At 54.9% G+C, this 26,512-nt stretch overlaps 7 protein-coding genes across 7 annotated transcripts in view; 3 read left to right on the forward strand and 4 right to left on the reverse strand.

Moving 5' to 3' along the window:
• The window catches only part of MONBRDRAFT_27416 (uncharacterized protein), a gene marked incomplete at both ends in the record, with an annotated part of 4,190 nt that extends 3,169 nt beyond the window's left edge, over positions 1–1,021 (reverse strand). Inside the window, one exon of the mRNA XM_001747892.1 lies at positions 84–1,021. Coding sequence (XP_001747944.1) covers positions 84–1,021 — 938 coding nt within the window. The remainder of the gene's footprint in view (positions 1–83) is intronic.
• Positions 1,022–2,271: 1,250 nt separating this feature from the next.
• MONBRDRAFT_27417 (uncharacterized protein) lies at positions 2,272–4,002 on the forward strand (the record flags this gene model as incomplete). Its single annotated transcript, XM_001747790.1, has 8 exons — positions 2,272–2,376; positions 2,543–2,675; positions 2,791–2,857; positions 2,974–3,031; positions 3,127–3,205; positions 3,305–3,424; positions 3,549–3,737; positions 3,896–4,002. 8 exons carry the CDS (start codon positions 2,272–2,274, stop codon positions 4,000–4,002), a joined length of 858 nt encoding a protein of 285 aa, XP_001747842.1.
• Positions 4,003–4,274: 272 nt separating this feature from the next.
• On the reverse strand, positions 4,275–6,479 carry MONBRDRAFT_10101 (uncharacterized protein; the record flags this gene model as incomplete). Its single annotated transcript, XM_001747893.1, has 6 exons — positions 4,275–4,673; positions 4,781–4,854; positions 4,950–5,094; positions 5,176–5,364; positions 6,108–6,159; positions 6,301–6,479. 6 exons carry the CDS (start codon positions 6,477–6,479, stop codon positions 4,275–4,277), a joined length of 1,038 nt encoding a protein of 345 aa, XP_001747945.1.
• Positions 6,480–8,327: 1,848 nt separating this feature from the next.
• On the reverse strand, positions 8,328–10,700 carry MONBRDRAFT_27419 (uncharacterized protein; the record flags this gene model as incomplete). The annotated part of the gene is made up of 9 exons (XM_001747894.1): positions 8,328–8,447; positions 8,582–8,741; positions 8,852–8,904; positions 9,015–9,185; positions 9,276–9,521; positions 9,598–9,678; positions 9,804–9,878; positions 10,000–10,055; positions 10,640–10,700. The coding sequence occupies 9 exons, from the start codon at positions 10,698–10,700 to the stop codon at positions 8,328–8,330; spliced, it is 1,023 nt and encodes a 340-aa protein (XP_001747946.1).
• A 760-nt stretch (positions 10,701–11,460) lies between these two features.
• MONBRDRAFT_38019 (uncharacterized protein) lies at positions 11,461–13,882 on the reverse strand (the record flags this gene model as incomplete). The annotated part of the gene is made up of 9 exons (XM_001747895.1): positions 13,845–13,882; positions 13,175–13,391; positions 13,006–13,090; positions 12,840–12,923; positions 12,650–12,719; positions 12,387–12,508; positions 12,169–12,212; positions 11,805–12,066; positions 11,461–11,688 (listed from the first exon to the last, which is right to left on the reverse strand). The coding sequence occupies exons 2-9, from the start codon at positions 13,318–13,320 to the stop codon at positions 11,461–11,463; spliced, it is 1,041 nt and encodes a 346-aa protein (XP_001747947.1). The 5' UTR covers positions 13,321–13,391; positions 13,845–13,882.
• A 219-nt stretch (positions 13,883–14,101) lies between these two features.
• On the forward strand, positions 14,102–17,038 carry MONBRDRAFT_27421 (uncharacterized protein; the record flags this gene model as incomplete). The annotated part of the gene is made up of 6 exons (XM_001747791.1): positions 14,102–15,081; positions 15,191–15,341; positions 15,449–15,523; positions 15,625–15,817; positions 15,964–16,115; positions 16,304–17,038. 6 exons carry the CDS (start codon positions 14,102–14,104, stop codon positions 17,036–17,038), a joined length of 2,286 nt encoding a protein of 761 aa, XP_001747843.1.
• A 1,234-nt stretch (positions 17,039–18,272) lies between these two features.
• On the forward strand, positions 18,273–22,805 carry MONBRDRAFT_33406 (uncharacterized protein). The gene is made up of 8 exons (XM_001747792.1): positions 18,273–18,366; positions 18,531–18,764; positions 19,061–19,114; positions 19,598–19,767; positions 20,147–20,329; positions 20,458–20,553; positions 20,695–22,526; positions 22,619–22,805. The coding sequence occupies exons 4-7, from the start codon at positions 19,663–19,665 to the stop codon at positions 20,884–20,886; spliced, it is 576 nt and encodes a 191-aa protein (XP_001747844.1). The 5' UTR covers positions 18,273–18,366; positions 18,531–18,764; positions 19,061–19,114; positions 19,598–19,662; the 3' UTR covers positions 20,887–22,526; positions 22,619–22,805.
• Positions 22,806–26,512: the final 3,707 nt, after the last annotated feature.

Genomic DNA, 26,512 nt, shown 5'->3' on the forward strand with positions numbered 1-26,512 from the left:
TGGTGCTGGTGCTGGTGCTGGAGGTAGAAGTGGAGGTGGAGGTGGAGGTGGAGGTGGAGAAAGAAGTAGACGTGGAAGTGTACATGGAAGTGGAAGTAGAGGTGGAGGTAGAGGTGGAGGTGGAGGTAGAGCTGGAGGTGGAGGTAGAGCTGGAGGTTGAAGTGGAAGGACTGGTGTTGACATTGGCAGGGGTCGAGGAGCCAGTGGCTGGGCTGCCTGTAGTGCTCACAATGGGTGACATTGACGTGGATGTGGAGGGTACAAAGCCAGGTGGTAGGAGCACACCTTCATCGAGACGATGCAGGACACCATTGACAGCAGTAACATTGAGTCGGGCCAAGGGCTGTCCATCTACTTGAAAAATGAGAACATTTTCGAGGAGGGCTTGGTCCAAGATCACGGGGTTGTTGTCGAGAGCGACCAGGCTCTGTGGTGTTGGGGTCGATGCATTCAAAGTCAGACGCCCGGCTAGCATGTGGTGTAGGACAAAGGGTTGTAGTTCGCCGGTTGAGGCTGTGTCTAGGCGACCTTGAATAGAAGGGCTGATGGCGGCCAGTGCAACATTCGAGGGCACAAACACGGTCAGCGGCAAATCGCTAAACAAAAATTCCACACCAGCCCGCGTGACCAATTGCAAGAAGCCACTAAGTTGTGTGTCCATTTGCAGTAGGTCCAAGAGCGTAAATTCCTCAAACTCAGTGGTGGCCTCCTCTTGCGTTGTGGTCAAAACTTCGCTAGTTGAGGTAGACGGGGCGGGGCTGGATCCACTACCAGAGCCCTCATCAATGGTGGAGCCGAGCGGAGTGGACACAGTGGATGTAGCAGAGACCGTGGTAACGGATAAATCGCCGGAACCATCAATCGGGCTGCTTGTGCTTGTCACCAGGAATCCTGATCCCGAGTCATCGTCAATAGGTGGAAAGGTTTGGGCGCAAGTCAGGGGCAGCATGCTTGCAGCCAAGAGCAGAGCGACGCCCAGCAGCCCACCCCGAGCGCCGCGCGAAATTGCGCGGCGTGGCATGACGGTGCACTTCTGAAAAACGGGAGCCTGAGGCTTGACTTGTCTACTACGGCCAGCCAGACCCATACGTTGCTTCCTGGTTGCCTTGAGCAATGAGCAAAGAGGAAGGCGGGGTGGGGTGGCCGGTTCGAGTGTACAGACGGCAGTCAAGATCAGGCAACCAAATTGTCAGTGCGCCGCCATCCAAGTACCAAGCCTGCTAACCACACGGGGCTCGAGCCCGGCAGTGACGAAGCTCGGGGGTACGGCAAAAGAGTGCCTGCAGTATATGGCACTATCTGCTGCGATATGGCAGCGAAACTGAGCAGGTGCGAGGGTACAGCGCCTGCTTAACAAGAAGCGCGTTTCTGGGACAGTTGCTGTGTGACGGACGAGGAAGTCGAGACAATTTTGAGAAGCGCTTTAGTTTCCAAAAAGAAACGAGGGGGCGCGCGCTCTGAACTCTCGCCGCTCGGGGGGAGGGTGTAAAAGTGAGACAAGTCGTGAGGCGCCTGTGGAGATCAATGGTCCGGCATGCACAGGGCGCACGCAAGTGATGTTCAAAGCGCAGCTGGAGCAGAGCGGCTATGGTGAAAGTGGGCCAACCTCCGAAACATAAGGCTGTATGCGATATGCATGGACGTGTCTTGGGGGATCATGCGTGGAGGTGGCAGAAGCGAGAGTGCCCTTGCACAGTGCAGGCCGACATGTTGCGACTGCAACGCTTCAAGCCCACACAAGGTTGCATGGATGCAGAACAGACAATGCCCACGGACGCCGACCGTCGTACAGCCTGGTGCAGGCTGCTGAGCAACCCAGCCCGTCGCATGGGCAAGCTCCAGCTTGCTGCTTTGCCGTAGCACTGATCCTTCATCTTCAGAAAAGGGCAATAGGAGCTGGCGCAAAGTGCATGCAAGCACTCTTTGAAAATGCGCCCACCCAGCAGAATTATCAGCATGTCAGCAATATCACACACAAACTCACTCCCTTCGCACACTGCCCCTTCGCGCTGTGCTCTCTCTTTTCTCTCTCTGTTTTCTCTCTACAACACACACACACACGTGAGATTTGACCGCTGCTGCTGCTGGTGCTGCGACTTTCTGGGCACGTCTTGAGCGCCGACGCTGGTCCTGTCTCTCGACCCGAGTTGCTGGTGAAGCGTGCTTTTTGGGACTGCCAATTTCAAGGCAGGAGGGGTGACCTAAGCTCGTGGTGATACAAACAAAGTTGACGTTGGTATCGGGTGACTGCTGCAAAAGATAGCTCCCAGAATGGTACCGCCACCAACGGGCCCTGCCGGCCAAGGTCGCCGCCCCAAGCCCAAGAACAAGAGCGTGCGCAGTCAGATTCGTGATGTTCAGCGCTTTCTGGCCAAAGTAAGCTGCGCTCACACCGGGTACCTGCGTGGACACTGACGTCCCAAACCCAATCCTGCTTCTATTGCAAACATCTATCCAGCAGGTGGCTGGTGAAAGAATCGTCGGTGCGTGAGCGTGCGCACACTCATCCGACTGTGTTCTATCCGGCGTGGCCATGTTCTAGCCGGACTTGCCTGAGACCGTGCGCGTGTCCCAAGAGCGCAAGTTGGCTGCGCTCAAGGAAGAACTCGGGGATCAGCAGCATTCCAACCGTGAGCGTGCCATGCAGAAGAAGTATCGCATGGTCAAGTTTTTCGGTACGACAACTCGTTCCGTGCCCTCATGGCCAGGCAGGCCCAGTTGGATTGCGCCCCACTCTGCCATGACTTCTTTGCTGTTGGCCCCGCCTGCTCTCCTCGATCCATTTGCCAGAGCGCCGTAAATTGATGCGGCGCCGCGGCCAACTGCAGGCTGCCATTGCCAAATCTGATGAAGAGCGGTCGGTGCTTGCGCGTGACTTGCCCTGACAACGGCCATGCCCTGTACCAAAGCTTCGCTGAGTCTCACCTCTACACCTGCGTGCCTGCATTGCTGCCCGTTGTTGTCTTGCTCCAGCGCGGCCACACTTCAACAGGAACTGCAAAAAGTTGAAAGCAAAATGTTATACGTGCGAGTACGTGCTCTCTCATCCTGCTCCTTGCTTAAACATCCCTTCCACATCGCCTGCTTTGCGTCTGATCCGTGCCTTGCTGCCGTGCTCCCAAACAGAGGTTTCCTAAAACGCAAAAATACATCTCCATCCTCAAACCAGACACCGAGCTCACCAAGGGGGCCTGCCAGCAACGAGGTGCCGTACCCTTGCTCTCCACATTACACACGGGCGTTTTTTATCGCTCTGCCCTTGACCCGTATTTTCCTGACACACAAACCGTCTCCGCCTGGGCAGACAATTTCTTCAACAAAATCCTCGCCAGTGTGGAGGCTGGCGAGCTCGTATATGAGTCACAGGATGAGGATGATGAATTCAATCAAGGCAACAGCGGGCGCTCCTCTGCTCCTGCTCGCGGTGCGTTCTCGGGTTCTTTTGCACTGGCTGTTTGGTCCCATGCACAAATCAAAACCTGGCCACGAGCGTTATCGCCACTCACGTTTGCATCAATCACGACGGTTTTCCAACGTTCTGACGGCAGGCAAGCGTTCAGCTCGGGAGAGTCAGCACATTCTTGGTGCAGCCAGTGACGACGATTCTGACGCTGAAGCCGACAATGCTTTTGCCGACTCGTTCTTCTCTGCTGGTACCGGGCCTGCTCTTGATAGCGTGGCGCACAGTGACCCAGAATCAGCACCAGAGGCTGAGGCTGGCCCTTCGGTTGCAGACGGTATGTTTGCTGCCTTCTCATCTCTGCTTTGTTTACGCCACACACTATCGCTATGCCTCTACACGTCGTCACTCGCCAAGTGTTCGCTCACTTGCTCATACGTGCCTTCTTCTCTGCCTCTTCGTGCGTGTGCTGTGCGGACTCCCAAAAAAAAGTAGACGGCCCACCGCCCAGCAAAGCACTCAAGACCGGGGCTCCTGGCGAGAAGAAGCGCCGGCGCAAACGCAGTCGCAAAACGGCAAGCACGACGCAGGCTACTGATTAGATCATCAACGCTTGTGCCAAGAGAAAAAAGATGATCGCCACAAGAGCGGTCGCAGCAAACGGCAAAAAGACGCCATCAATTGAACGTGTAATCGAAGGCAAACGGCCTTGATCCAGCTGTAACCATACAGTCAATCTCTATGTGCACCTGTCACGAGGTCAAAACTCAAATCAAGTCGATTCGTCCATCAAGCCGGCCATGTCGCCGAGCCCACTTTTCATTTGCTCCGATTTGATTTGCTGTGTAGAGCGAGATACGAGGCCAGGACATCGTCAGCGCGCGACATTGGACGGACCTACAGGCTCGATCGATCGATCGATCTCAAATCTTTCACTCGAGCAAAATGCTTTGAACTGGGAAAGTAACTGCGCTTGGCGTTGGCTTACCGCTTCAATGTATGGTTTTGACAGTTGCACGGCACGATCTTTGGTGTCGAGAAGCTGCAGCAAGCCTTGCACCCGCTGCACCAGGTGCTGAATCGTCTCGGCTGCAGCTTGTTCCTCGTGTGCCGAGACAGTCACATCCGCAAAAGCCACGGTTCGGTTTGGCTGGTCGATGCGCGCGCGAATCGTGCCCTTGGCAATCATGTCAGCCAAAATAGCCTCAGCTTGCGCCTCTGAAGCCAGGCCGGCCTTGACCTTGACGTCCTCAAAGCTGAGTTTGACGTAGACCTGCGACCACACAGCAAGGTGGGTGGAATCAGAGCACCCGACTCGAGTGCCAAGCTGGCATCCATGGACTTGCAGCGCATCAATCCAACCCAAGAGCGAGCACAGACCTTCGTCAGCTTGTGCACGCGGTGTCGGTCGCCGGCTGCCACACACTGCTTGACGAGACCCAGGTTGCCATCACCTGTCGGCAGGGGTATTTGCACGTGAGGTTTGAAAAGGGCATGGTCGAGCTGTGCAGGCGGGCAATTGTTGGCTTGCACGCCCGATCACACGCACGTGTGAATGTTTCTGTGTGTCGCGTGACGAGTGCAGCCACGTCCGCCGGCGAGGTACTTTTGCCAAGCGCCTTGGCAAAGTCTTCATACGGTACGCAAAGACGGCTGATATTTCGAGAGACGATGCCACTCAGCGAGCTTTGTTCCTGTGATGCACGCCCGTGCAAAGATATCAGGAGGAGAGCAGATGGGCAGCTGCTGACAGACAGACCAGGGCGCGAACGCACCGACAAACTCATGGCTTTTCGATTCAGAAGGGCACTCAGGAGAATATGCTTCTTCCAGGCCGCAACGGCAATGGCAGAGGGTGCTTCAGCAGGCAAGGTTGTCGTCTGAAAGGTGAGGCGAAAGGCGCGCTCGAACTGTTTGTGGGCAATCAAAATCATCACAGCTGCATAAAGTCCTTCAAACATGGCCTGTACAGAGAGACCCTGTGGAAGCCGTGGCATAGCAAGGGGTCAGATCCATCTGCGTGTGCCTAGCCAAAAGAAAGAAAATACGGCAACTCTGTGCATTCGTCCAGCTGGAAGTGGGGGAGCAGGGCTCCAACATGCCTCGGGATCGACATCATGGTAGACAGCTTCGGCCAAGTCGAGGCCGAGCCAGTAGTGTTTGGATACGACGCAGGCCTGTGTTAGGTGGCAAGCGGAACATGGTTGGTCAAGCCGTGGTAGTAGGACAGCAGGCAGGCACTTTGACCAAGCCCCGTGCAGGTGAAAAGGATGCGATACAATGGCGCACCCGAAGAAAGGCAGAGTGCAGTCCGGTAAAGGTGGCAGGGTTCGGTGCGACATGGGGCATGACTGCCTTGACGATGACCAGAGCGCGGTCCAGCTGGGTTGCGTTTCAGTGGGGGTGAGTGAGTATAATCAAAGCAGGCAAGCAAAATAGAAAGTGTGTCAATGGGCTTTGCCTTGGGCCATGGGCGTTGGAGTTGGGCTGGCGCGGCGCCAAACGAGGGCAGGCTCGACAGTACTGGCAGAGGACAGCGCTGCGAAAGTGGTTGAATGGGGTCGCACCTGCTCAATCGAAGTAGCTGCTGCTTGGCGGAGGAACGCATCGGCGACCACGGCCACTGTGTGATGGGCGAAGAGGGTGAGCCGACACCTATCTTGTCCGTGAATGTGGGATGGTGAGCAAGGCTAAAGGTCAAACTAACCCTGAGCACGACAAATGTACAGTTGTTGGGGTTGGCCATGCGCCAAGCAAGTCTGGGCCAGCGAGCACCAGGCCTGGTCGGGTTGCTGGTTGGCTGCCAGTTGGGCATGACTGCGGAGAATATCCAAAGCCGGTGAGTGCGAGGTGACTTGTTTGTGTGCGTGTTTGTGGCAAGGGCACGAGCGGAAGCTTACAGAACGTGCAAAAGAGCCAGGGCGTGCTGTTCTGGGGCAAACTGTCGATTGGCGTGCTCGAGTGTGACCCCGGCCAAGTCAGCCACCAGGCTGGACAAGTCCGTTTGCAACTCCCTCCAGGTCTCTGCATCGTCGCTGGCTGCCTGAGCGGCTCGGTCCAGCACTTGGATCATGGTCATGGTGCTCCGAAATCAGAAATAAAGGGTGTGTGTGTGTGCGCAGAGAAGGGTCCAAAAGCCAGTCTTCTCCTCCAGATCCACCCACACCGCTCGCTCCGATCCACGACGTCCTCGTCCCGCCACACTGCCAAATGCAGCAGCAGTCGTCAAAGCGCGTGAGAGGGAGTGAGAGAGAGAGTGAACAGTGTGTGTGTGTGTGTGTGAGAACAGAGAGAGAGAGAGTGAGAGACCAGAGACATCAAGAGAGAGTGAGAGAACAAAGAAAACGAGGGATGTAAGACAAAATGAGAGCATAACAAAAAAACATTCCAAAAGCGCCATTTTCTTCATTTCCAGCTCTCTCTTGTACAGGTAAGAGCGTTTGTGTGTGTGTGTGTGTGTGTGTGTGTGTGTGTGTGTGTGTGTGTGTGTGTGTGTGTGTGTGTGTGTGTGTGAGGGGATGGCAACGCCATTGCACGGGGCTCGGGGCAAATGGCTTGGTCTCATCTGTGTTTGGCCTTTGCCTGATTTGTCTTTGACTACATGTAGCCCGTCTCACCGCCAGAATGAAGCTGAGCAAGTTGAGCGAAGAGGTCTGTCAAGCGCTCCCTCACCGCAGCTCGGATCGAGGTCGGTCTCATGTCGTGCAGACTGACTCACACGTACGATCGTGGACTTGAACGCTTTGCCATAGGAAAAACTCAAGACCTGTCGCGTCTACTACTTTGGTGGCTTTCTCTTCTTGCCCTGGCTCTGGTTCGCCCCGCTCGCCCTTGTGCTCAAGGCGCCACCAACAAATCGCCAAGCTCGCACACTCAGGGCCATGTCCACTCTCATCATTGGGCTCAACCGATGCTTCCTCGCCTGTATCATGCCATGTTCTATTTTAGGGTGCTGTGCGTCATCTGGTTCTTCAACGAGGCGCGCACCAACCGCAAGATCCGCTCGAGTACGCTTTCCCCCCGCTCCTCAGCCCGTAGCGGATTTGTATCGGGCCTTACCTCCCGACCCTGTCTTGCGCTCATTCGCTCTGAAACCTTGGCCCGGCCTGAATGTTTGCAGTGGTTATCCAAAGTGCTTTTGGCGCCTGCGTGTGGATTGCGGCCATTACCACCTGGGCCGTCATTTATCAGGTAAAGACTGGCCGTGCTCTTCTTGCAGGCTCATCGTCTCGCCTCGCTTACCTTTCCCACAAATTAACAACATCCATCGCTGCTGACGTCTTGTCTTGCAAATCAATGTTAGAATAATCGTGGCTCCTGGGCCAATGGCGACAAATTGGCTGTAGTCGTCCCCAAGGGTTATGCATAAGTGACTCGAGCTCCATCCGCACACTGTTCTCTTTTCTCAATCTTTGTCTTTCTTGTGCCTCTTGCAAGCTTCTGGTCTAGCTCGCTATGCGACTTGCTGGTTTTGAGTAAGAGGAGAGGGGCTGGGCTCGTCAATGGCCCCTGCCTTTGTCGTGGCTACCCCTCCCTCACCTTGTCACGACCGCCCTTTGACCAAGCTGCACAACGTGTTTCCAATGTTCTCCTTTTGTTTTCTCCTGTCTTGATCCCTGCACCCCTCGTGTGTGGGCGTCTGACCCCTCGTGATGAGTTGAGATGCCCTGCGAGTACGTCAAAACTTGTTTCATTCATCTTCCATGTCTGGTTCATTGGTTTTTGCCGACCCACTTGGCCCAACTGCTGAACGCCCCCTCGTGCAAATGTAAACGCAAACAAGCCTCAAATGAAAACATTCAAAGCAAAGGAAAAAAAAAAAATCAATGAAGATTCGTGCCCCAACCTTGCCATCTTGGTAGTAATGGTGAAAGAGACACGTTTCGAGCCCACAACTCAAGGGAAGACAACTGCTGCTCGTCACGTGCTACAGGATTGTATTCCAGTCAAACTCTTCTGCTTCTTCCTCCTCTTCTTCACGGGGCGGTAGGCCGGTGCCTGTGGCACCTAGACCTGCGCTGACTTCAGCTGGTGCCATCAAAGTGTGCTGCGACCAGAACAAACATAAGTTGCCGCTACACATTTGCACTACCCAGACCCCAGCGCCACAGTTTCCTGCACATTTCCCAGGTTCATGAATGCCACACTATCAACACGAGCTCGCTATGAGCAGCTGCGTACCATGGGGAGGGATTTGAGATCCACACTGGCCAACAGGTTTTGCTGATGGCCAAGCAGATCAACAAAGGATGCAGCCAAGTCCTTGAAGTGCTGCGAGGCTAGCCAATTGTTGTTTTGTGCAGACTCCTGCTCCACTGTAGCAGCCAGCTCACGCGTACGCCTGCAACCGGTTTGATGATTATCAATCCCACGGTGAACATCCAGGCAAAAGACACGCCAGCACCTGTCCAGGCAGGGAGTCAGCAGAGGACGCGGCCTCAAGGGACTCACCGCAACGACTCGGCAGACACCGACGCCTTGAGTGAATCGTTGCCGTCAACCGTCTATTGGCCCAGAATTGTTGTCAAAAGACCAACGTGAGCGTGTGCAGACAAGAACGGGCGAGCTTGCATGGCAAGGGCGACTGGAAGCCGAACGAGAAAGGCACACCAACCGCAAGGACGGATTTGATGGTGCTAAAGGTCACCAGGCTCTTGTCCAAGGAGGCAAAGAGGTTGGGCATGGGTTCGGGAATGACGGAGGAAGGTAGCGCTGGCGCTTCGTTCATTGAGGCACGTGGGTCCCGCAGGGAGTTGTACACTCGACTAAAGGAATCGTTCAAATTCTAGCCTCATCCGGGACAATGCCGCACAGTCAGTGTGGTGGTACTACGCGTAGGAAAATGGGGCATCAAACGACTCGAGAGGAGGCATACCTGGTAGGCGTGGAGATTATCCAGCGAAGGCATCCCAGGCTCGGCCAGGGTGAGGCCAGCTGCCTCGATGTGCCGCTGCAAGTCTTCCCCCGGCGCGTGAATCGTCACGTCCAGGAGCGCGCTTGTGGTGGATGACATCTCTGGGCGCACCACGAGCTCATCGGGGAAAGATGAACGCGTATCAATGGAGGACACTTCACTGAGCGTCGCTGAGTGTCGCTTCTCACGCTTGCTGGGCGGATCCGACTAATCGTGTCCCGCACAAAGGCAAGGTAAGTCAACCGGGAAAGTCAATAGGGCGAGGCTTGCGTGGAGCAGCTACCTGAGATTTCTTGCGCCGTGGCTTTTCCGAGGCAGCGTCATCATCATCCGCTCGGCCTTCGTCGACGGTCCAATATGAGCCCTGATGATGATGAGGGGAGTAGCTGGGTCAGTGGACATTGGCAGCGGGTAGCATTTGGAAACGAGATAGGCCAACATGATGGCAAGCCACGCAAGCGCATGGCACCGATTGATGAGGGCATGTACCTTGCCGGGGTTGTCTGGATCGCGGGGTAGCTTGCAAAAGATTTTGTTCAACGACAGATTGTGGCGAACCGAATTCTAAACGCATCCGTCCGAGCAGGCGCGCAAAATGAACACAATCGGCAGAGACAGAGACAGAGCCAGAACGGTGGAAGTGAGATGGGGCGGTGCAATTGGGTTGGCTCAAAACCAGGCATACCTTCCAGCCGTTGCCTGCCGTCTTGAAATAGGGGTAATGTTCTTGAATCCACTCGTCTAAAGAGGCAAATCGCACAGTCAGCCGCGTCCAAGAAGGGCAAGCAGGACACATTGGTCGAATCTTGACGCGGAAGAGGGCCTTGATGTACGGTTGACAAAGCCAAAACGAAGACGCACAAATTTCAGCAAGGGTCATCTTCTTGTTCTTGCCCTTGGCACTATATCCCGAGGAGAACAGACGTCACAGATCAGGCAACCTGGTGCAGCATCTATGCTTGCGAGAATTGAAGATCACGCGCAGGAGGATCACCAAAGGGTCCAGAACGCACCTGTTGATGGCAAAAGTGATCAAGGAGGCGTACGAGTAGGGCGGCTTGCCATCGCCATCCCGGCTAGCAGGCAGCGGCAAACGAGACAACAGAGTGGTTCATGACTCGGCACGCCCACCAAATGCGAGCAAAGGAAAAAGAGAAAAGGCGACAACTGGGCGTCATCGAAAGATGTGCTGCCTACCCCTTGCCCACATTGACGCGGGGAAGCCAGTCCATCGAGGTCAGCGACTCCCCGAGGTCGATGCTGCGCGTTTTGGCCTGTGAATAGTTGCTGAACCATGAGCGCACGCACTGTCCTGGTGTTCGCACCAAGCCAAAGGCAGCGAAGGAAGAAGCAAAGGGAGTCGTGTACCGTAGCGTCAGCAGCCATGTTGCCGGTAAAGAACGAGGCCAACCAACGAGGCCAAAGCACTGCTGGGGCGGGTCAAAAGATGGAATAACCGATTGCTCAGAAGAGTGGGTGCTGTTGGCACGGGCGTGGATGGGCTGAACCGGTCGCACGATCGAGCGCATCTACACAATGGGACGAAGCACACGATGAAACGGTCGGTGCCATCTATGAGTGTTGGCACCGCATTCCCATCAAAGCAGGTATCATGAAAATCCCAGGAGGATGAAACAAGGGAGGGAAGCGGGGTGGAGAGAGAGAGAGAGGCACACACAAGAGGCCGCAAACCCGGAAAAGACCAGAAAAGCAAAGGCAACCGGGCAAGCGAGGGCAGAAGCACTCCTTTGAAAAAAAAGGGGGGGCGGGGGGGAAGCGAGGGGGAGGTAGGGGAGCGCGCACCTGCAAAACGGAAATTCACAAACAAACCGCCATCGCTCTGTGTGTGTGTGTGTGTGTGTGTGTGTCCTTCACAACGCGAGACAACCTTTTGTTCTTCCAAGAGAAGAAGAATGAAAAGAAAAAAAAAGATTTCCCGCCCGCCCCTGTCCCTGCGATGCTGGGTTTCCTCAAGGTCCATAGGATTGTGTTTGCTCTAAGCTTGGGCAGATTCATCGAGCATGTGCTTGTGCATACTCGGCACGTGAAGGACTACTATCAATTTGGCCAGGTGCATTGGCTTTTATCTTGAGACATGTGCTGTAATGCAGGGTGAAGAACCAAAGGAAGAAAGAGTGGGCAGGACTTAAGAGTAAAGCTTCTCTTCCTCCGCATCATCGTCAATGTCGCTATCGTCATCGTCAATCTCGAGGCCCGTGGAGTAGATTTTCTGCTCACGTCGAAGCGAGAGTGAGGTATGAGGAGAGATGCAACAGGCAACGCGCCGGGGCGAAAGTGGTGCACATACGTTGTAGGAAACGGGGCGATCGACGGGGGCCCGCTTGCCGCAAGTGGCCATGAACATGCAACCGTCCTAGGACCGTGGGAAGGCAGTGAGGTGTGGGGTGCGGAATCAGAACAAGGGCACAAGTAGTTCTTTTTTCTCCTAAGCGCAAGGCAAAGGTGGAGCAGCGTGTTCAACCAACCAACCTTGATAGCACTGAAGAGGGTGCCCCAAAAGTTGTGGTTGGGGATCATCTCCAAGCCGGTCTTGCCGGCCACAAATCGGTTGAAGAGAATGCCCACAATCAGGTAGAAAAGGAAGACGACGATGAAGATGATCAAAAGGATCGTGCCCGTGCTCAAGCCGGTATTGCCGCCAATAAAGCTGCACTTTTCCACGGGCTTTGGGCCACACTTCTTGTACAGCTCTGAATCGGTGGGGCAAGCCGCACACGTGTTCCACACAAAGCTAAGGAGAGGCCACAACACCAGATTAGTAAGGAAAAATACACACATATGTCCTGAATGCCACGCGCGTGATGACTGCCGTGGGCGGAAGGGTAAGACGTACAGGTACTGGAGATGTGAGATCTCATCAGCAAAGGTGGGCGTCCCCTGTGAGATCAGCAGGCAGTGAAGAAGAAGAACGAAAAAAGGGGGTGAGCACAGAGCAAAACGCAAAATGAGTGCACTCAGATACGCTGACCACAGTTCCAACACGATCCATGGAGGTGTGCGCGTTTCAGGGCTCAAGCAAAGACCATGGGGCAGTAACAGGTATAAACGTACGTAGCCAACGTCAGCACAAAAAAAGATGATGATGGTTTTGCGACCCTCGCAGTCCGAACTGCCAGAATTGACGCAGGATTGAGACTTTTGGCCTGGGCCGTAGGTGTATCGCAAATCACCATCTGGTTGACAGACACGCGACATCAGGCGGGTAAGGTACCATGGCCTTTGCGGGAAGATGTGTGCGTGCGCGCCAGAAGAACACGTGCAAGGTGGATGTAAAAAGTCTATGCATTGGCATTGGGGCAAGGAAGCACACATACCACGAAGGCTGAAGAGGCGGGCGTTGTCGATGGTGCCACCAATGTACGAGCCGTTCTTGCCGGGCTCAGTCTGCGATGACATCCGATCATCAATGCCCAACAACATACATGAGCGAGGTGGGGGATATACGCGACGCAGGCGGCTGGAAACATGAGATGTACACACGCGCGCGCGCGCATTTGCACTGACCTGCAGCATGCCAGCTCCCGATGCAACGTCATCGGCTTCAGCGTTGATCTCACCACACACGTTGATGTAAAAGTCGTAGTCAGTCTAAGATGACATCAAGCCAGGTGAAGATCAGAAAGGTTCAGGTCGAAAAATAAGGCTGCAGGGCGAAGCGGTTCATACATACCAGTTGCTGGTTGGTGGCATCATCGTAGCCACCATATTGTACGGTTTTGTAGTTGTCCGACTCCAAGGTTGAGCCTGTGCGGGGCCTACGGTCGGCGCGGAAGCCACAGCAAAAGGGACGTGAATCGGACAAACTGATGTGCAGGATGCAAACAAGTTATGAGACGAACATTTTGCGCAGAACGTTGATGTCATAGGTGGTACCGTCATCGTCCGTGTACTTGCAGGACGGTGAACCGCTGCTGTCTGACTGGGCCACGGTAAGACCGGCGAGCAGAAGCACTGCCGCGGTGCCCAATACAAGCCAGCGAGCCATGCTGGGAGGGGACTGAACGCAAGAGGAAATGGGAACCAAAAGATACCAGACGCGCGCGTGCTATGATATATCTACGGCCCAGGAGGAGCAGTGAGAGGGACCGACATGAGGCAGGGGCATGAACCAGGGGCGAAGCAAGTGGATGGGGCACCCCAAGCCAGCGCAACACATCCACGTGATTGTGCTTTCCATTGACTCCAAATAACATTGAAGGCCGACCACCCACACCCAACCTGCCACCCTATTCCTGCCTTTCGCATCATCCTGCCATGCCAAAGGTGTGCTCCACACCGCGAGCTTGTTGGCAGTCCGAGCGCACGCCGGCATGGCCCTCCAAAAAGAGAAGCGAAAAGTCGTGTTGGTCGTTTTTGCCAGCTCAACACACACACACACACACACACACAAAAGCAACTTTGGCAGCATCGATCGCAAGGGACGATCGAGTCTGTTCACGCCTTGTCCCGTGAATAGCACTGCCAGGACCATGCCCGAAAGATCAAAAATCCCCAGCACCGTACACTAACCACAACCCGCCCAGAGATCGCCAAGACTCGACCCCCAGCTCGTTCACTGCACCTGCGCTACAAAAATGAAAAAAATTGAAAAAGCCACGAGTGACTGACTGACACGTTTCATCTCTCTTTTGAACCTCCTCTCTCACTCGAAGAACTTTGTTGAACTTTGTTGTTGAAGCTCTCTCTCTCTCTCTCTCTCTCTAAATCTCTCTCTTCAGAATTTCCGATATCGTGACTGCATTCGCATGTATATTACTGGGTCAGAAATGGTGGCACGAGATGCGTACGGCGGCGGCGTGCTGTTGTTGGCCTTGATCTGCAGCGTGAGCTCGGCGCTCTCTCATGGTTATTCTGTGGGTGGTGTTGCTACTGCACGGCCGCATCAAGGCCTGTATCAACTCCCGCCGTTGCTCGAGTTTGCCAACGGCACTCATGTCACCGACGCAGCGGCCCTTGCAGCGCGACGCGCGGAAGCTCGTCAGCTGCTCGCCGACACCTTTTACGGCCACTTCCCCAAAGACGTGCCTGTCATCGCGCACGTGGAATGGCACCACAGCACTGTTGCGCGTCAAGTGAATGACTCCTTTGTCAACATTACCTATCGCACGGCACAGAACATCTCAATCACTATCCAGATCGAGCTTCTCATCCCCAGCCAGTGCACGGCCGCCCACCCCTGCCCGCTCTTTTTGACACAGGGCAATCACCGCCGTTGGGCGCTTGCTGGTGTGGGCCGTGGGTATGTGGGACTTGTATACCCCGGAGCCGACAGCTTGGATCAGACCGATGGCTTTCGCCTGGCCTATCCAGACGCCACTTGGGGGCTCATTGCCCGCCGCGCTTGGCTCGGCATGCGTGTCCTGGACTACGCCATTGAGTTGCCCTTTATCCAACCGGACCAGGTCTGCATCACTGGCCATTCCCGCAACGGCAAGCAAAGCATGATTTTTGCCGCCTGGGACGAACGCATCAGCGCTGTCATCTCCTCCAGCTCCGGAGCCCCAGCCATGTCCCCATACCGCATGACCTCCAGTTTCACGCTCTCCGAGTCTCCCTATGGCACCTGGCCCAATGCTCCGCCCGAACTCAACTGCAGCTGTACCCGCAACCCGACGGATCCTCGCCCCCTGGATTCACGGTGCTGCTGGTGGCTGCCTTCGGTGGTTGACTACGATGGCCGGGAGAACGAGATGCCCATTGACAGCCATGCCTTGCTCCTGCTCATCGCCCCACGCCCATTCCTCAGGTTTGAGCAGCCTCATTTCCGATCGTTGCCTCGTAAACGCTTCGAGTGTTGTCAACTCTTTGCCCCTCACCGGCACGGGTTTTTGGTCACATTGATAACGCCTCTATAGCGAATGCGCCCTGAACGATCCCTGCGATCCCACCTTTGCTGTCGAGAGCAGCTATCAAGCGGCGCGGCCCGTATATGCACTCGACAATGCCACGGACCGTCTGCGCATTCACTACCGCGATGGTCAGCACCACGGTTTTGAAGAAATTCAGGTTTGTCCGGGCGTGTCGAGGCTGCCAACGCACACCACAAACGCAAGGACGCCCGCCGACACGCAGCTGTCGTTTGTTTTGACCGCACGTCTATCCTCCCTGGTTAGAACTACTTTGACTTTTTCGACGCGGCTTTCCAGCGCTCATCGTTAAATGCCAGTATTGCCACTGCTTTTCCCGAGGTAAAGTTCATCCGCCGCCATGAAAATTCGTGCATGGCTGCCATTCACCCATCCTTTTCCTTGCGACCTGACGTTGCCATACGGGCTGACATGCCGGACAGCTCCTCTTTCATAACTTCTCTTGGGCGAGCTGGAGCGTTGGGCGAAAGCCCCTCGCCTTTCCTAGCCATGGCTCCACTACAACCCAGATTCGATGGCTTTTGGGTGAAACTGAGGAGCACCCGCTGCCCTGGTCCCCAGGTGGTGGCTATGGCCTGGATAGTCTTGAGTACATTGAGCAAATGTTTGGCACTGGTACGCCTGTCGGTGCTGGGCGAGTGTGCTGGGCTTTTGCTTTGTTTTGTTTTGTTTTGTTTCAAATTACTGTTTTGGTTTGAAAGCCTTTGTGGTGTGACACTCCCTTTGATCCTGATCTGTGCCCCATCAATACATGTTGCCAGGCGATGAATTGGTGCAGACGGAAGGCAACGTCACAAAGATGGCCGTGAATTTTGGCCCCTACCTCCAGGGCAACCTGTATTACCCCAAAGGCGCCGATCAAGACAATACGCCACGCCCGGCCATCATTTGGTTGCACCCCTATTCCTATCAGGTAGGTTGCCTTATTGTCCTGCGCCTGTTCGACCACTCGACCCTTGCCCAGCAAGTTGACATCAGGGGAAAAAAAAAAATATTAATTGCATGTCGCAACCAGCCTCACACGCCTGTGTTGGGATGCATCTTGTTTCGTTCGTCGTGCTGGGTCAAATGTGGTTGTGATACGACTGGGCGATGTGGTAGCGTGGCTATACCGAAGACTATCCGCGAGACTCGGAGCGCGCGTACAGTCAGCTAGCACAGGCTGGCTACGTTGTGCTAACATACCACCAGGCAGGATTTGGTCATCGCCTGCAAGAAAAGCGCAGCTTTTACCACCGCTTTCCCGAGTGGTCGTTGCTTGGCAAGCTGGTACAGGACGTATCTTCTGCGTTTGACTTTCTCGCTGCGCCCTTCAATGGGAGTCATCCAGATGGCCTGGACATTCATGACCAACTGGGCCAATGGTATCCACCCATCCAGCCTGAGCACATGTACGTGGTGGGGTATGCCATGGGTGGCATTGTGGGCACCTACGCCTGCGCCTTGGACGCCCGGTGTGCGGGTATGGCAGCCCTGGCAGCGCTCTCGCCACTGCGCAACGACACACTGGCCTCGACCACGGGGGGTCTTTGGACACTATATGAGCAGCACGCCTTGCAGCCCGAGCTTGGATGGTACCGAGAGGATGCTGAAGCTTTGCCCCTGGATTATGATGCGGTGCTAGCAGCGCTGGGCCGTCGCCCGGCTTTGGTTGTGGATCAGGTGGAGGATCGCACGGTCAACCATCCTGCACTGGCGGCTCTCATGCACAACGTGACGCAAACGCAGCCCAACGTGCAGTTTCAAACATTGTCAGGCCCGAGTCAACTCAATGATGCGCTCATTCAAGCTGCCCTGGATTTTGTGGGCTCAAAAACGCTTGCCGCTGCGCAGTAAGCGACGGAGGCGCTCGAGTTCTCTATTTTGCGTGGCCAGTTTCTGTGCGCGAGATTCACGAAGTGTGAGCCTCGGGAAAGTCAGGCTGGGGATGGTACTTTTAGGTTCGGGCCTTGAATGAACGTCATTAAGAATTGATCTCATAGCGTGAGCGTTTTACCTTGCGATACCAGTCTGGGGTGCGATCTTCGGTTGGAGGCCGACGCTCTGGATGATGATTTTGAAACGCAATTCTGTTGTCATTGACGAGCCAAAAGCAGGTGGTGAGTGAGGGCGTTTGCCAAAGAGCGGAGGATCAGGAAGGCAAGGGGGAGGGCGGGCGCACTGGGCTCGGGCCGTCAGCTGCTCAATCTCAACACGAAGCGCGGCTTCGCGTTGCGCCCAATCGTTCTGCGCTGTCTGCTGCTCCTATCGCACATGGAGGTTTGTGCTTAATCCGCATGCGTGGCCCACGAGCACAAGCGGGGGCAAGCCCGGGAACGTGTCGTGGTCAGAAGGGGGGGCGGGTTCAAGTCGTACCTGGCGAAGAGCAGCGAGCTCAGCGGCGTGTTCCTCTTCCCGTTGCGTCAGTGAAGCCAGAGTTTCGTCGAGTGTGGCGCTGAGACGATGTCGTTCCTCACTCACGTGGAGCAGGCGCTCTTGTATGGTTGCTTCCAGGCGAGCCTGATCGACTCGCAAAATCTCTTCACGGCCTAACCCCAAGCGAAACACAGATGACAAAGTCTTGAGGCTGCAACCGTCATCCAAAGTTGTGCCAGTGGGACGGCGGAATGCTGCTTATGGAAACCGTCTTGTACCTCGAAGGGAGGCACAGGCAGGGCAGGTTGTTGATGCAGGCAGCACATGCGTTTCAAGCCGTGCACGGGCTTGCGCAGCAGCATACTGAAGCCCGGACAGGCAAGTCTGGTTGTCCCTGTGCGCGGCGAGTAAGCGACCGAGGCTTCGGCCAAATTCAACGGCACTGGGCATGAGTGCGATGGCTTGGCCCTCGAGGCCGGTGTCGGCCTGCGGCAACTGGGCCCGATCCATCTGGGCCCGATCCATCTCGGCAAACAAAAGGAAACACCGATTGTTCTTTTGAGCTGACATGCGACATGTGAAGATGCACATTTGTCGACAATATTCTCCACTTTCCCGCCAAAACAGAAAGAGGGGTGCCTGATTTGAGCGGACATTGCCGAGTCATGCATATGCCTCTAAGTTTTGACCCCGAAACCGACTCGGAAATCCAAGAATGTCGTTTGCACCCATTTTCACCGATAAAACTATACCCAAAATTCCTGACAAAGAAAGCAAGGGGGACAAAGCCTTCCCCTCTTTGTTCAGCCGTAAGCATCAGCCGTTCAGGCGAAGAACCACTACCACCAAACCTCTCATGCCATGCCAGCTCGAGTCCATCTGGTCATCTCTGGACTTTTTTATCTCTCTACATTCTTTTGTTCGGCCTGCTCGCATGGCCTCATCTCTGAATCGTGCTTGCTCCACAACGCAGGCCATCCCCCCTATCTGAACATTCTCTCGTCTCTACCATTTCTCCCCTCTTTAACCACCCATCGCAAGAAAACAAAGGGGATCCGCCCCCCTCTCCTTTTCTTTTGTTCTCTCTCTCTCTCTCTCTCTCTCTCTCTCTCTCTCTTCTGTCTCTCTCTCTCTCTCTTCTCTCTTCTGTCTCTCTCTCTTTCTCTCTCTCTCTTTCTTTGTTCCACCCTTTTTGACGCTCTGCCTTGTAAGAGAGAGGTACTGTTGTGTCGCTGCCATTGCCCTCCGAGCCACACACACACACACACATCTCGCGCCAGAGCCAGAGTCAAGAGGTCATCTCTCCTGCTTCACGGTGTGCCTTTGGTCGGCACAGACTTGGCCTTCGCCTTGCTCTTGCTCTTGCCCTTGCTCGTCGTTTCGGGCTACTTGGTGGCCGGACAAACTCACCTCCATTTGTTTGCCCTTGCTTGGGTGATCCATCCCTCTGCCACATACTTTATCTGGGTGCTGCCACGCCCCGTCATCACCTTGTCGCTGCAGCTCATCTATCGACGCAGTTTCGCCAGCCCTTGCTGGTCATTCCCCCCCTTCCCAGTGAGTAGCAGTGCTTCCCTTGACTTTCTGTTTGTTGCTCTGGCACTGCCGCGCTCCCAAAAACGACCTTGGGCTCCCCCGGCCCCTTTGTTTGTCTGGCTTGCTCTTCTTTGTTGTGCGTTGTTCCAGTTGCTCGTTTTATACTTCCTTTCTTGGTTCCAACCGACCCATCAGTCCAGATCGTGCGCCTTCGTGCTGAAAGTGCCTGTCTTGGCCATCAGCACGACCACTTGCCTCGACCTCGCTCCTCCTCGCTTTTCGTTCTTCTTCACTTTGTGACTTTTGTTGTTTCTGCCTCGGTTGTTGTCAACCTGCTTTTCATTCTTCGACTGCCATTTTTTTTTTTTCCGGCTCGAAAAAAAAAACTTGCCCGCCCTTCTCTGTTTCCTTTTTTTTTTCCAGGCGTCTTTCTCACTTGATGCCCGCGCTTGCCCGACTACCCCTGTCCTGACTTTTCTGGTGCTACATCGGTGGACTTTACAGAAGCGTTGCTTTGACCGTATCTTTTTCGCAAACAACGTCAGTCCCCTTTTATCACAGACACCATCATGCAGACGATCAAGTGTGTCGTGGTTGGTGACGGTGCGGTCGGCAAGACCTGCCTGCTGATTTCCTACACCACCAACAAGTTCCCCAGTGAATACGTTCCCACGGTTAGTAGCTCAACGTGTGTGCTCTCAAAGGCCGTCGCGTCCTGTATCCAAGCCATGGATGATGGTTTGTGAAATTGTTGAGTGGTAACAAAAAGATTGGGATTGAGGGAGAGTGGGAGAGGAATGAAACAGACAATGGTGCATGCGCCCGGGCTCTGCGCTTGTCTTGGTCTCCATGTCTTCCCACTGGCCCAGGGAACCTTTTTGTTCTGATCTACTCGTCTACGTGGTGTTTTGGTTTTTGACTTTTTGATTTTCCTCGCCCTTCCTTGCGAAAGGCCGGAGAAGGAACAGAGATTGGGATTTGGGCGGGTCGAGTCGAAGATGAGACTGTTTCTACACTTTTTCACCGTGTACTCATTATCATCTCGCATTGCAGGTGTTCGACAACTATGCCGTCACGGTGATGATCCGTGGCGAGCCTTACACGCTCGGCCTGTTCGATACCGCTGGTCAAGAGGATTATGATCGTCTCCGCCCCCTCTCGTATCCCCAGACCGACGTCTTCCTGGTCTGCTTCTCCGTTGTCTCCCCTGCCTCGTTCGAAAACGTCAAGGAAAAGGTACGATGACGACTCGGTGTTTTTGTTTGTTCTTGCTGTTGTTGCTAATGCTGTTGTCGTTGCTTGATGGCCCCGTTTGTGGACACACGCCATGATTGAGACTCACCTCATCTCCGTCACTCTTGTAGTGGGTGCCTGAGATTCAGCATCATTGCCCCAAGACCCCTTTCTTGCTCGTCGGTACCCAGGTCGATCTTCGGGACGACTCCACTTGGGTTGATAAGGTCGGTGTCCATACCACACGTCTGTGTCGCTCGGGTCTGAACAAATGTGGCAAGATTTGCCTAGCCGATTCTCGCCGATTCTCAAGGCCCCACGCTCATGACGCATTACCTTTGCCCTCCTTTTTTTTTGTGTGTGTGTAGTTGGCCAAGAACAAGCAGCGACCCATTACCCTTGAGCAGGGTGAGAAGCTGGTCAAGGAGCTCAAGGCTGTCGAGTACGTCGAGTGCTCGGCTCTGACACAAAAGGGCCTTAAGAACGTCTTTGACGAGGCTATCTTGGCGGCCCTCGAGCCCCCCGTGCAAGAGAAGAAGCGTGGTTGTGTCTTGCTCTAAATCGGGAGACCGTACCATCATGTTTCCCTTTTTTTAGTTGCTAAAAGTGTCTTGTGTGATTGACAACAAACTATTTGTTCTCCCCTTTCCCTCTTTTGCTTCCTTCACCTACTTGTTTGTTGATTGCCTCTCCCCTGCTCGACCCTACGACATATTCCTTTGCATTTCTGCGCTGTCTTTCCTCCTCTTCTTTCTTGCCCATGTTGTTCTCCTTTACACCCCCACCTCGCTGTCTGTGGTGTCGATGCTTTTGTGGATCACCCGCCTTTGTGTGGCATTTTTGCCCTCCCACCTCCCACCTCCAGTGTGTTGTTGCGTCTCGCGTTCTCGTGTTGATTTGATGTGGTCTCTTTCCTTTTTCTCTTTTTGATTGTTTGGTGTGTTTATGCACAGTCGCGCCTCTCCAACGGCGCGCACGTTGACTGATTTCTCCTGTTGACAAAAGGTGGGGGGATGACATGTGTGACTGGCGCTTGCATGCACCGAGCATATGTTCCCACCACGCTTCAATGACGGGCACTCGCCGTGCGGAAGCCCGCTTGCCCAACGATCAAAATGAATTCAGCGTTAATGGCGCGCAACTCCTTTCTAATGCTTCACGTCTTCCCTCGTGCCAACTTCAACGTGAGTCACCCTCTTCAAGTCCAAACTTATGTTGGTGGGAATGGTTCACCGTGGCGGAGATTGAGCAGTGAAGTCGTTGGTCAAAGTGGGGGTTCAGCGATTGCGTTGTTCGATTTACGCCCAACTGGGGCTAAGGAAGAGTGTTATAGTTAAAATAGAGCTCAGCTCATGACCGTCTGCATACTTGCACACATGAAAGGGGGGGTGGGCAGGAGAAAGAAGGCAAGTCTCGTGTGGCAAGGGCAGAGGGGGCTGACACTGGAATAGAGTGAAGAAAAAAAATAATCATGCATGATCACCAAGAACAAAAGGAGACAAAACAGTCCACACACATCAATCGAGGAATAGAGATGAAGGCAAGGCGGCACGGGAATGTGGCGGTGTGAGCTAGACCTCAGACGTGACGATGGTTCCCAGAAAATCATCGCCCTGTTGCATGGGAAGAGGTGGACTGGCTCGTTGATCGCTGGGAGATGCTGGCTTTGTGTCAGTCGCGTGCTTGAAGCTTGAAGCAGATGATTGAAAAGGAGACTGAAAAGGGGTGGCTCCAAAGGCATTGGTTCCCTGGGGGCGGGAAAGAAAGGCATTGGGCATGCTGGTATTGAAAGCCGAAGGTATTTGGGACGGTTGAGCGGCTGACTGAGCTGTGGGGGCTGAAAAGGCCGAGTGAAAGCCCCCTTGGCTGCTTTGAGCACCCGATGGCTCAGTCGCACTTTGGTGTGAGGTGCTTTTGGGCATCAGGTGTGCAAAGCTGTTTGAGGGGGCACCAAAAGGACCATCAAACTGTTTGGCGTCCGTTGAGGAGGCGTCCAAGCTCAGTCTCTCAAGCGAAGCGGCATAGTGTTGGGTCTCATCCTGGGTGCTGTGGGACCTGGCCTGCAAGCTGGAAGGGATGGCGTGCGCACTTGGGGCTTGAGGCGTGTAGTTGCTCGCCTGCGCGGCCACGACGGGCGACGGGCGTTTCTTTTTCAAATGTTGTTGAAGACGAGAGTTCCGAACCTCTGCGTCGGGAAAGGCTGCGGATGACACGAGCAAAGGATGGGTTAGTCGTTGAGCTGATGAAATCTAGACTTAATAGGGTTTCAAGGCAAGGGTGGGATTGACGTACGCTCAAGGCCCCGGGCACTGTCGAGCCGGATGGAGTAGGGCGGGGAAGAAAAGAGGGGGTTGGTGCGAAAGTGATCGACCAGTTGCTGAACCGTGTGAAAGTTCTGATCGTTCATGGTGTAGACCAAGGTTGGAGGAGCGCCGTGGCTGGGCTGAATGATGTGGGGTTTGATGGATATGTGGCGGACACCGAGGCTAAACTTGACGCTGAGGGAGAAGGCATGGCCATCGCTGGCGGGTCGAACGAGAAAGGCGCCCACTGTCTCATGGTTGAGATGGGAGCCAGCGATGGAGGCATCACAATCGGGTCTGTAGTAATCGTTGTCGGACTTGCGGTGACTGACGGGCGGGGGGATGCGCACGTTTTTATCAGAGAGTTGACTCGAGACTTCGACGTATTGATGGGCCTCGTCACCTGTGCGTGCCGAGGCTTGTTGCCAACGCCGCTGCCGAGAGGCTCTGTGAGACTACGTGGCACGAAGGGGGTGTTGTGGTGGGTCAGTGGAGTGAGCCATGCACGGCAAACGGCAAGAGAGAGAGAGAGGGAGAGAGAGGGAGAATGGCAGCATTGTCTGGTGGGCAAGGTGGCAGGTGCAAGCTTGTACCGGGTCATCGGCGTCGACGCTATTGGCCACGACATAATCGCCGCCGGCTCTACCCGATGCCGAAGCGCGCGATGGGGCCATACTGTGCTACAGGCGCAGTGTTGGGTTGGGAGACGCGCCAACAGCGGCGAGCAGCGCGAGGTCCTTCAACTTGAGGCAGACAGCAAAGGCAGTCGCGATGTTGAAGGCGAGACGCCGAGGCTTGCACTCGTCTTGATTTTGTTTGGTGTGACCGCTACTCACACACACGGGGGCAACACGCAAGGAGCAGCAGCAACAGCAGCGCGCGCGCGTGGAAATGGACCAACAACATTCAACCAACTGGCGCTGATTCAGGAGAAGTGCGCCAACAAACGCTGTGCCCCTCTCTCCTGCACGAAAAGGATAGCCGCCGGTGGGCAAGAAGGCGGCGGCGGTGGCGGCGGCGGTGTTCAGGTTCTTGCTGCGGACTGGCGCGTCATCGATTGGGACAGGAAAAGCCCAAGTCCGAGAAAAAGCCAGACACATGCACGGACAACAAGGCGAGGAGACAGGGAGGGATGGGGTGGTGGGCAACAGAGGGGAAAGGGGAGAGGGGGAGCCAAAAAGAGGTGGGGAAGGGGTTGCGAAGGTAAGAATGCGGACTCGGAACAGTGTCCCTCTGTGTGTGTCTGTGTGTGTGTGTGTGTGTGTGTGTGTGTGTGTGTGTGTGTGTGTGTGTGTGTGTGCGTGCGTCCTCTCGCATATGTGCGCGCGTGTTGTGTTAGCTTGTGTCTGTGGTTGTTTGCCGGCTGCGCATGTCCTTGTCCCTCCTTTTCGTGAGCTTTTGCGAGTGTGCCAGCCCCAAAGCACCCCACAGGCCAAAATGTCTGACAATATCTTGCTCGCTCTCGCTCTCTCTCTTACCTCTCCTTCCTGCACAGGGGGGGGATTCGTGTAGGGTATCGTGTTGGGAGCGGGAAGGACTTGTGAGTGTGGTGCGCGTTACCCTGAGGGTTGGTTGTTGGGTTGGTTGGTGTTTGTTTTCCTTCTTGACCCCCCCCGGCTCTTGCTTGCAATCGCCCCAAACCTCGGAACGGAACGGACGCCGAGGTCCGCGTTGGCTGGCGCCGATGCTCGAATTGCTGCCGACGTACGCTAGGCGCCCCCCCCCCACTGACTGTTGCGACGCCGTGCTCTTCATTCTTGATCCTCAAGCGTCTCTATGCGTTTGAGCGTCGTATCGGCCACCCCAAACCCCGTTGAGAAACTCGCTCGTCAATAAAACTTATTTGAATTGACTTATCACTTGCTGCCGAGTGTCAAAAGCGCTGACTGCCAGTCGCACACCAGTGGGACACTCCGACGCGCCAACATGCCATGAGTAGAGGAGAGACACACGCGCACTCGAGAGCGGCGGCATTGCACGCTGACCGGGATCCCGTATTTGCGATGCTCGGGCGCGTTACTGCAACGGTGTGTGACGTCATGATGGGGAGTTGATTCCGAGTTGGATTGTTTCTGGACCTACTTGGTATGTTGCACTTCACTTGATGCTCTCTCTCTCTCTCAAACTCTCTCTCTCGCAAACTCTCTCTTTGTTGGACTGTTACAGCAGCAACGGCGGCAAGGGCTTTGTCCATTCTGCGGACGCCCTCACGTCACCCTGCCTCTCACACCGCATAGGCAATCGGAGCATAGCACGCCTTCACAAACTGCCGTCGCCCATATGGCCCACGGGTGCCAGCATGCCTGCCGTCATCGCCGCCCGACAAGACTGATCCCGGTCACGTTGTAGTCCCCCGCCTTCCCGGCGAAGCGCACCCCAACTCAAAGGACTTGACTGGGCGTGGAATGTCCTGACACAACGACCGCACCGCACGCAGGCGCTCGTGCCCGTCCCGTCTTCCTTTCCTCAAAGCTGAACACTTGAATTTGCCTGCAGTAGAAAAGGAATTCAACGCCAAAAGAGGACAGGGCCTCACCACAGCACCCCAACAGGATGACCGGCCCAATTCATCAAAGCCAAGTAGACGGCATATCTGGCGAAACAGACTCCCCTCCCAATTCACCAGTCGTCACCCACCCGCTCCTGTTTCTCACCCCTTCTCTTGGTTCTTCGGACCTCTCTTCACTCAGTCCCAAACCTGAACTGCCAACTTCTCACCCTCCCTCACCCCCCTCTTCCATGCTTGTGAGTTGCTCATTGCTTGTGTGCTTCTCTCTCTTTCTCTTTGTTTGCTTCCTTTGTTCCTGAGGTTCTTTGTTTCCGCTTGCAGGCTTAATGTTGGTTCTGTTCCTATTCATGTCGTTTCGGCTCCAGTCCCTAACCCTTTTCCTTAACCCATTACCCCCCAGTTTTTGCAGAGGATATAGCCATTCATGTATGCAGCTCCCACCGGCTGCTTTCCACACACACTCTCTCTCTCCTTTGCCCTGAGCCCAGACACATAGTCGTACGCACATTTGCGTGTACAAGTGCTAGCTTGGTGAGGGGACTCATTTTTCAACCGGATCGCGGCGGCGCGAGCATCGCGCGTTTCGTTTCGTTTCGTTTCGTTTGTGGCTATATTTCCCCAACCTCCTTGATTCGTTTCAGCCCCTTCTTGGTCTTTTGCATAAACGCACCTGCAAGTGAAGGCCAAGACGCGTTTTGCAGAAACCGATCAACGCCTTTTCTCGAGAGAGTGTGAGTCCTCGCCAACAGCCGCGCACATGCCTCTTCCTGTGCTTGAATCCCCGAGACTTTCTTTGGCCTCTGCCATCGCTGTACCGTCCTCTTTATTCGGGTGCTGCTGCTCTCCTTTGAGTCATGGTTGCACACCACACCACACCACACACACACACACGCACCATCGCTTTACCACCTGCTTTGATTCATGCATGCGTACCGTGAGTGGCTGCCCTTTGGCCTCGATGCTTGGCTTTGCTTCAACTTCCAACCTTTGCCAATTTGAGCGAGATCATGCATCGCACCATACTCTGCATTCTCTTGGTGTTTCTGAGTGTTGCATCGCCTCGCATGGCCAGCCTTTGTGTATGCCATGCCCCTGGCCGCCCATTCTCAAAGGAAGCCTCGTACCATTGTCTCTTGGCTACCCGCCTCGGCTGCTGTTGTTGATGCGGGCCCTGATGGCATGTCAATCAATCACCTCACACACACACACACACACTCTCTCTCTCTCTCTCTCTCACACACACACACACACACACACACACACACGCGCGCACACACGCACAAACACACACTCACTCACGCACGCGCGCATGCAGCCAACCGTGTCAAGATTCTTGCTGCGCACTTTGGTGTTGCTTCTGCATTAAACTCTTTG

Source organism: Monosiga brevicollis, genomic scaffold (assembly GCF_000002865.3).
Source record: "Monosiga brevicollis MX1 MONBRscaffold_19 genomic scaffold, whole genome shotgun sequence".
Lineage (NCBI taxonomy): Eukaryota > Choanoflagellata > Craspedida > Salpingoecidae > Monosiga > Monosiga brevicollis.

Bases quoted from the DNA above. Each gene is read 5' to 3' on its own strand.
- MONBRDRAFT_33406 (XM_001747792.1), top strand. From the start codon at position 19,663: ATGCAGACGATCAAGTGTGTCGTGGTTGGTGACGGTGCGGTCGGCAAG. The intron at 19,768-20,146 runs GTTAGTAGCTCA...CTCGCATTGCAG, and splicing joins CCAGTGAATACGTTCCCACG to GTGTTCGACAACTATGCCGT. The intron at 20,554-20,694 runs GTCGGTGTCCAT...GTGTGTGTGTAG, and splicing joins ACTCCACTTGGGTTGATAAG to TTGGCCAAGAACAAGCAGCG.